The sequence below is a fragment of the Abramis brama genome, assembly GCF_963993115.1.
Source record: "Abramis brama genome assembly, chromosome: 2".
NCBI lineage: Eukaryota > Metazoa > Chordata > Actinopteri > Cypriniformes > Leuciscidae > Abramis > Abramis brama.
The window spans coordinates 68,888,516-68,898,515 of record NC_139964.1 but is presented as its reverse complement, the minus strand read 5'-3'; the positions used below and the strand labels follow the sequence as shown (position 1 = coordinate 68,898,515).

Here is a 10,000-nt window from a genome sequence, read left to right as displayed (position 1 = left end):
CAGTGGCGGCGCGTTCACATGTCAGAACACGTGTTATGCTGCAGTCTTGACATATGACTGAAACTAACGCTGTTCAAGATTTTGCTCAATAACGGCATCCACATTTTCTGAGCGTTTTGATGCAGTTCATGTACAGAGTTTGTTTTGTGAGTGAAACACCTCCGTCTTTATACACATTTATTCCACTATGATTGTCATCCACACAATCACATATTTTAGTATTTTAAAAAGCCACTGGATGTGTTAAAGGGGACATATCATGAAAATCTGACTTTTCTCCGTGTGTCAGTGCTGTAATCGGTGCTTCTACCGACATAGAAAACGTGAAAAGTGAAACCCAGTAACTGTGTTCTGGTGAGCCTTTCTCTGCAAGCATGTCATAAAATAAGCCGATCAGATTTCGCTCTCCTTCTGACGTATGAAGAGGATCTTATTATAATATTACCGGCCCTTAATCTGCACGTTTACACACACCAGCCGACATTTGGTTCCGCAAGCGACAGCAGAGACCAGTTCTAACGCAATGATGAAGATCCAGCAAAGCCTGAAGCTGTTCTGTGGTTGAGCTCAGACGAGCACTGAACACTATTGACCAGAACATGTCACCGCTGTCTTATAAAGACCTCAGGAACTGTGGACACTTGTGGAGAAGTTAAACATGATGATGAGATGATCAGTGTAACTCCACAACAACTACAGAAATGTCTCCACTAACATTCAGAAGCTCTTCCTGAGTCTCTCCGTAAGGCTGCACTCGCTACTGGTGATTCTGGGATTCTGGATGAGGGAGATTGGCCTGTTCTGTTATTGCCGGAGTTTCTGAAGCGTGTAAAGACTCCGCCCTCTTCTGGACGGAGGCAAACTTGACAAGCTATAATAAATGATCTGGTATTTTCATCTGAAATTTCACAGACATATTCTGGGGACACCAGAGATTTAATTACATCTTGTGAAAAGGGGCGTAATATGTCTCCTTTAATGTGTTGACTATGGAAAACAATTAGCGTTAAACCGACTGCTAGCCCTAATACACGCACTGTGTGAGTGGGACTAATCAAACTTCACTTGGTGGTGAAGAGCTGTCAGAAGCATCAGCGCCTCACCTGCACCGAAGCCCCGCCCCGTTGCTGAGGCCGCCGCCCACCAGCGTCTGCAGCGACGGCAGAGCGCAGCGGCTCAGCTGCTGTCTACTGGGACCCCTGCGGCCCCCGGGCATGACCTCCAGCGGCTCCCTGCGGCTCCGTCACGTCTCGGCCCAAAGCTGCCCGGCCACTGCAGGACACACACAAGCCAAGGTTCAGGTCAGAACTACTCCGATACAGGGTTTAGACCAGCTAACAGACACAGCAAAAGTGTTAAAAGACAAAACTGCTGTAAAGTCACTCAACTCTCAATGAAACACAGTAAGGTCAGAGGTCAGAGTGGGCAACACTCATCTGATAAATAAGCATTTGACACGAAGCAGCAGTTTTTCTGTTAAAACCGTTGCACCAAAAGAGGAAGTTAAAGTGCAATGAAGCTGAAGTTTGTAAGAAGAAAACATTATTAAACTCTCCTGAAGCATGAACACAAAAACCTGCTGATCGTCCAGACAACAGCCGATGGGAATCAGTTTATGATGCACAGATTACCAAGACTAGACTAACAGGTAACCTACCACTACAACCAGACTAACTCATCAACTACACTTACAACCAGACTAACTCATCAACTACACTTACAACCAGAGTAATGACTAAACTAACACTTATAACCAGACTAACTCATCAACTACACTTACAACCAGAGTAATGACTAAACTAACACTTATAACCAGACTAACTCATCAACTACACTTACAACCAGAGTAATGACTAAACTAACACTTATAACCAGACTAACTCATCAACTACACTTACAACCAGAGTAATGACTAAACTAACACTTATAACCAGACTAACTCATCAACTACTTACAACCAGACTAACTCATCAACTACACTTACAACCAGACTAACTCATCAACTACACTTACAACCAGAGTAATGACTAAACTAACACTTATAACCAGACTAACTCATCAACTACACTTACAACCAGAGTAATGACTAAACTAACACTTATAACCAGACTAACTCATCAACTACACTTACAACCAGACTAACTCATCAACTACACTTACAACCAGACTAACTCATCAACTACACTTACAACCAGACTAACTCATCAACTACACTTACAACCAGAGTAATGACTAAACTAACACTTATAACCAGACTAACTCATCAACTACACTTACAACCAGAGTAATGACTAAACTAACACTTATAACCAGACTAACTCATCAACTACACTTACAACCAGACTAACTCATCAACTACACTTACAACCAGACTAACTCATCAACTACTTATAACCAGACTAACTCATCAACTACACTCATCAACTACACTCATCAACTACACTCATCAACTACACTCATAACTACACTCATAACTACACTCATAACTACACTCATAACTACACTCATAACTACACTCATAACTACACTCATAACTACACTCATAACTACACTCATCACTACACTCATCACTACACTCATCATAACTACACTCATAACTACACTCATAACTACACTCATAACTACACTCATAACTACACTCATAACTACACTCATAACTACACTCATAACTACACTCATAACCAGACTAACTCCTCAACTACACTCACAACCAGACTAACTCATTAAATACACTTACAAGATTAACTCATCAACTACACTCATAACTACACTCATAACACTACACTCATAACACTACACTCATAACACTACACTCATAACACTACACTCATAACCAGACTAACTCATTAAATACACTTACAAGATTAATTCATCAACTACACTCATAACTACACTCATAACTACACTCATAACTACACTCATAACTACACTCATAACTACACTCATAACTAACTACACTCATAACTAACTACACTCATAACTAACTACACTCATAACTAACTACACTCATAACCAGATTAACTCATCAACTACACTCATATAACTACACTCATATAACTACACTCATATAACTACACTCATAACTACACTCATAACTACACTCATAACTACACTCATAACTACACTCATAACTACACTCATATAACTACACTCATATAACTACACTCATATAACTACACTCATATAACTACACTCATATAACTACACTCATATAACTACACTCATAACTACACTCATAACCAGATTAACTCATCAACTACACTTACAACCAGACTAACTCATAACTACACTCATAACACTACACTCATAACTAACTACACTCATAACTAACTACACTCATAACTAACTACACTCATAACCAGATTAACTCATCAACTACACTCATATAACTACACTCATATAACTACACTCATATAACTACACTCATATAACTACACTCATATAACTACACTCATATAACTACACTCATAACTACACTCATAACCAGATTAACTCATCAACTACACTTACAACCAGACTAACTCATAACTACACTCATAACACTACACTCATAACTAACTACACTCATAACTAACTACACTCATAACTAACTACACTCATAACCAGATTAACTCATCAACTACACTCATATAACTACACTCATATAACTACACTCATATAACTACACTCATAACTACACTCATAACTACACTCATAACTACACTCATATAACTACACTCATATAACTACACTCATATAACTACACTCATATAACTACACTCATAACTACACTCATAACCAGATTAACTCATCAACTACACTTACAACCAGACTAACTCATAACTACACTCATAACACTACACTCATAACACTACACTCATAACCAGACTAACTCATTAAATACACTTACAAGATTAATTCATCAACTACACTCATAACTACACTCATAACTACACTCATAACTACACTCATAACCAGACGAACTCATCAACTACACTTACAACCAGAGTAATGACTAAACTAGCATTACAACCAGACAATCGGCTGAACCAAAGTCACCGACAGACTAACAATATCAACTAACTAAATAACACATGAACTAACACACACACACACACACACACACTTTAAACACAAACAGGAAATAAACAGAATCATTGGTCTACAGCTGGTAACTGAACTATAACCCTAACTGAACTAACTTACATGCATATTGAGCTGATGTTCCTTACTGTAAATGTTGACTGAATGCATGATTAACAACATTAACATTAATGAATAATTAAAGCAGCACAGTACTTACCGCACACCAATCATGAGCGCAGACATCAGTCACCTAAACTCTGTAACAACCACATTTGCTTCTCTCTCTATGAAATAATGATACAGTGTAAAGTTTCTGACAGACAGTGTGGATATTGTGTTTCGCGTGTGTTGTTTCAGTCGCGCGCTGCTTTGTATTAACGGCCTTAAAATGCAAAACACAAAGTTGCAGAAGTTCCTCGCGCAGTTACAGACCGACGTGGCAAACCGACGCTGCGTCACATGACGTCATCAGTCCCGCGACGCGTCTCTGGTGCGCACTGCGCATGCGCCACACACACACACACACACACACACATACGCACGTCGCACGCAGTACACGCTGGGAACAGACGTAGTACTAAAACAATACATGTAACATTTAAATATTATATTGCTAACTTCTAGCTTTTATTTTGCTTTGTGAAACTGCCTTGCAAACATTCTTACTTTGGCAATGTGAGACAAATATTGTTCCTGTTCAAAGATGAAACATGAAGGGATTGTTGTGAAGAGACTGATCTGCTAATATTAGCATGAGAAACACAGATGTACTCAAACGCAAACATGTCGGCATATGCTGCTGTTTTCGCAGATTTATTTATGCAAGTGGAAAAGGAAGAATTCTGTCCACATAAGATGCATGACGTAAAGAAACAAACATTAATAGACAGTCCTTCATATATGAACAATAGAACATGTACAAGTCTTTCATCATTACAGAGGCGATTCACATATTCAGATGAAGCTGATATAAAGGCAAGACTGAAAAATCATTCTGATTTTGAACTTTAGATGCAGTAACAATTTCCATAAAAACATTATTTACAAAAGGCTAAAGAACAGCTTGACCTGAGCATGATCAATAAAACATAAATACACACTTCTGAATAAGTTATTCCTGGGCCAGAGAGTTGCAATCACAATGAATAACTTATTACAGACATAATAATGAGCATTTCAAAGTCTCATACACAATGCTTGTGTTATATAGCATTATATCTCTGTGCTGTAAATGCAGTGGATGCTTAAAAAACTTCAATATATTAATAAATATATTGACACAAAAGATGTGATATTTACACAGATAAATCCTCAAACCCAAGAAACGTACACATCTAATGTCACACATTCACTAGAAGAGGATATTCATTCATATTCACATTCAAGTGTATAAATTGCTCTGCACAGAAATATAAAACAAAAAATCCATGATCTATCTTCAAAGTACCACATCCTTCAAATATGTTCATTAAAAGCTCTTTTCTTAGTTCTGTGTTCATGAGCACAGAAGCTTCAGACGCTGGTGTTCAGATGACGATGCTGGTGCCGCTGAGAGAGCTCTTATCCTGCGGAGGAAGAGGAGAGCGAAGATTAACACAAGATCAACAACCACCACTGAACGCCAGACGATGATCCGGATCGGTGAGGATGTGAAGGTGCAGACGAGTCCGAACCCAGCGTCACAGAGCAGAATACAGAAAAGAGTTCACCTAAAACCCATCAGTTAAGCTGGTAAATGAACAGGATTGCAGTATTTGCACTGGAGCTCCATGAACTAAACCTGATGATAATGATCTTCAGTGAAAGAACAACATCTGAGCATCTGAACAAACAGTGAACAGGACCTATTATAACCCTTTTACACAGTGTAATATAAGTGACTTCAGAATCTGAAGTTTCAGCTCTAAATGCACCAGAGATCAGTTATTTCATCATGCCCCTCTTTGGGTGGAAGCAATTACACACTGTTTTCGTGTGTGTGTGTGTCTTTAAATGCAAATGAGCTGCTGCTCGCTGCCAAATGTGATAAACATGAGTGTGTACGCTCACTCAGGGGAGGAGCTATGCTAATAGGGCAGCAGTCATGGGCGGGGCCTGTTACACTGATGTCAACATTTATAGAAAAATGAGTCGTTCGTGTTTGGGACACTGTACACACACTGTACACACACATTTATCTTCTATCACCGTGTAAAAGTGAATTCTGCATAATAGGTCCCATTTCAGATTTAAACGAGAGAGAATTAATCTTACATTTGTTTACATGTTTGATGTGATTGCAGACGTTTGGATCGACACACCGTTTAATGTTGTGACTAGCGCTGAGACACTAAATCGATGCATCGCGATTCGAACTTTTCGAACTTCATGAATGATTATTTTATAGAAGGTTCAAGTGGAAGCAAGCAGAGAACGGCTGTTTCTAAAGCATGCAGTTCCATCTGCTGTTAGAAAACTAAGCTCAGAATCAATTTGAGAGTGAATTGCGATGCATTCGGAAAATCTCAGAATCGATCCGGAATCATTTCTCGATTCATGATGCATCGATTTATTATCCCAGCCCTAGTTGTGACGGCAGGAGAATGACAGTTTTAAAGAAGAAATTGTTAGTGAACGCGTGAGCCGATCATTAGTTCAGACTCTTACAGAGAAGCGCTCCGGCCGCTTGTTCGGCTTCTTCCCGGGCTCGTACTCGCTGTAGGTGGGAGGATGATCGGACCATCCGGATCCGCGAGCTCCTCGTGTTCCTCCGCGTCTGCTAGCCTCCTCATTAGCGGAGCTCCAGGAGCCGCGGCGGGGCGGAGGAGAGTAATCATCCCGGCGGGCCGGGCCTCTGCGCTCCGTGGCCAGCAGATCGTCCCGGGATCGGGAGCGAGGGCGGGATCCTCCAGACCGGATCCGGCTGTCCAGCACATCCTCCTGGCTGTAGCTGCGTGGGATTAGCGGGCGAGGGTAGCGGCGCTCTTCGCGCGGTGGGACGCCGTACGCAGACGAGCCGCTGGAGTGTGATCTGGCTCCTCGTGATCCGGGCAGGAGCCTGCGTGAGGCGGGGCCGTCGTCCAGGCCAGAGAGCATGCTGGGAGGCCCGGCGGAGAAGGGCACGTGCTGCGGGACATGTTGCGGAGGGGGGGGCATGAGCTGGGGCTGTAGGAGAGGGCTGTTCATATCCATGCCGCGCACCTGACTCTCCAGGTACTCCAGCACCTGGTTGTTCCCGTGAACGCTGCCGTTGCCGTGCATGCTGGGAGGAGGCATGTGACCCTGCATCTGCAGATGCGGAGGCGGCAGCGGAACCGGCGTCATGTGACCCTTCTGTGACCCTGAAGCGGGAAAACAGAGAGACTCAGAACACAAATACACAGCAGCCCTTATGTCACATTAAAAAAACATGTCTTAATGCATAGAAGCAAAATATGAAAAGAAGCTGCAAATTAGCTTAAATGAGCTTTTGAAAATATATATTAAATAATAAAAACACACACTGAATACAATGCCCTTATAAAGCCTACTGCATCATATTTGATGCACAGTTTCTAACGCCTCTGAATGATGAATAACGAGCACCTGACCGGGACTGACCCCGACTTCGTGAGGATGGACTGGGACTGACCCCGACTACGCAAGCACCTGACTGGGACTGACCCCAACTTCGTGAGGATGGACTGGGACTGATCCCGACTCCACGAGCACCTGACCGAGACTGACCCCGACTTCGTGAGGATGGACTGGGACTGACCCCGACTACGCAAGCACCTGACTGGGACTGACCCCAACTTCGTGAGGATGGACTGGGACTGATCCCGACTCCACGAGCACCTGACTGAGACTGACCCCGACTTCGTGAGGATAGACTGGGACTGATCCCGACTCCACGAGCACCTGACTGAGACTGACCCCGACTTCGTGAGGATGAACTGGGACTGATCCCGACTCCACGAGCACCTGACTGAGACTGACCCCGACTTCGTGAGGATGGACTGGGACTGACCCCGACTCCACGAGCACCTGACTGAGACTGACCCCGACTTCGTGAGGATGAACTGGGACTGATCCACGAGCACCTGACTGAGACTGACCCCGACTTCGTGAGGATGGACTGGGACTGATCCCGACTCCACGAGCACCTGACTGAGACTGACCCCGACTTCGTGAGGATGGGCTGGGACTGATCCCGACTCCACGAGCACCTGACTGAGACTGACCCCGACTTCGTGAGGATGGACTGGGACTGATCCCGACTCCACGAGCACCTGACTGAGACTGACCCCGACTTCGTGAGGATGGGCTGGGACTGATCCCGACTCCACGAGCACCTGACTGAGACTGACCCCGACTTCGTGAGGATGAACTGGGACTGATCCCGACTCCACGAGCACCTGACTGAGACTGACCCCGACTTCGTGAGAATGAACTGGGACTGATCCCGACTCCACGAGCACCTGACTGAGACTGACCCCGACTTCGTGAGGATGGACTGGGACTGATCCCGACTCCACGAGCACCTGACTGAGACTGACCCCGACTTCGTGAGGATGGACTGGGACTGACCCCGACTCCACGAGCACCTGACTGAGACTGACCCCGACTTCGTGAGGATGGACTGGGACTGATCCCGACTCCACGAGCACCTGACTGAGACTGACCCCGACTTCGTGAGGATGGGCTGGGACTGATCCCGACTCCACGAGCACCTGACTGAGACTGACCCCGACTTCGTGAGGATGGACTGGGACTGATCCCGACTCCACGAGCACCTGACTGAGACTGACCCCGACTTCGTGAGGATGAACTGGGACTGATCCCGACTCCACGAGCACCTGACTGAGACTGACCCCGACTTCGTGAGGATGAACTGGGACTGATCCCGACTCCACGAGCACCTGACTGAGACTGACCCCGACTTCGTGAGGATGAACTGGGACTGATCCCGACTCCACGAGCACCTGACTGAGACTGACCCCGACTTCGTGAGGATGAACTGGGACTGATCCCGACTCCACGAGCACCTGACTGAGACTGACCCCGACTTCGTGAGGATGGACTGGGACTGATCCCGACTCCACGAGCACCTGACTGAGACTGACCCCAACTTCGTGAGGATGGACTGGGACTGACCCTGACTTCGTGAGGATGGACTGGGACTGATCCCGACTTCGTGAGGATGGACTGGGACTGACCTGCGTACAGCATGGGGTTCATCTGGTAGCTGGAGTTGTGGTTGCTCATGGGAGCGTAGAGCGGCTGTCCGTTCAGCCACGGCGTCATGGCCTTCTGTGCCTCCTTCATCAGCCGGTGCTGCATCACAGCTGAACACAGGAACACAAACACAGTGTTAGGAGTGTGTGTGAGTCTGAGGCAGGTGTGTGTGAGTGTGAGTCTGAGGGTGTGTGTGTGTGTGTGTGTGTGTGTGTGTGTGTGTGTGTACCAACCCTTCTCAGGGCAGCAGCAGGTTTGAGGGCAGCACGGGCAGCGTACGTAACAGCAGCACTTCTGTGGACAGCACTGACAGCAACACACACACAGCAGGATGACGAGCATCAGCACTCCAATCACGATGAAGAGCACCGTCAGCCAGTCTAACAACACACACACACACACAGCAGGAGGATCAGCATCAGCCAGTCTAACAACACACACACACGTCTTCACACTGCAGATCCTGCCACTCGTAACAAGCTCAAGGATTCCATTCTCAGTCAACGCATCAACTGATCAAATCTAGACCTTCAATGCAATTTAAAGGAGTAGTTCACTTCACTCCTGATAATTTACTCACCCCAACGTCATCCAAGATATTCATGACTTTCTCTCTTCAGTTGAAAAGAAACTGAGGTTGAGGAACATTCCAGGATTTTTCTCCATATAGTGACTTCAATGCAGTCCAACGGTTTGAAGGTCCAAATTTGAGTTTCAGTGCAGCTTCAAAGTCTCGACA

The 10,000-nt window shown here is 45.0% G+C and overlaps 2 protein-coding genes across 2 annotated transcripts in view; both read right to left on the bottom strand.

Moving 5' to 3' along the window:
• tmem39a (transmembrane protein 39A) overlaps positions 1-4,546 on the bottom strand; it is a 22,661-nt gene extending 18,115 nt beyond the window's left edge. Inside the window, exons 1-2 of the mRNA XM_084100999.1 lie at positions 4,283-4,546; positions 1,104-1,272 (exon numbers count right to left, since the gene is read on the bottom strand). Of these exons, the coding sequence (XP_083957125.1) occupies positions 1,104-1,216 (113 nt within the window). The 5' untranslated portion in view covers positions 1,217-1,272; positions 4,283-4,546. The remainder of the gene's footprint in view (positions 1-1,103; positions 1,273-4,282) is intronic.
• A 153-nt stretch (positions 4,547-4,699) lies between these two features.
• The window catches only part of ildr1a (immunoglobulin-like domain containing receptor 1a), an 11,019-nt gene continuing 5,718 nt past the window's right edge, over positions 4,700-10,000 (bottom strand). The window contains exons 5-8 of the mRNA XM_084103710.1: positions 9,495-9,641; positions 9,243-9,371; positions 6,712-7,385; positions 4,700-5,630 (exon numbers count right to left, since the gene is read on the bottom strand). Of these exons, the coding sequence (XP_083959836.1) occupies positions 5,592-5,630; positions 6,712-7,385; positions 9,243-9,371; positions 9,495-9,641 (989 nt within the window). The 3' untranslated portion in view covers positions 4,700-5,591. The remainder of the gene's footprint in view (positions 5,631-6,711; positions 7,386-9,242; positions 9,372-9,494; positions 9,642-10,000) is intronic.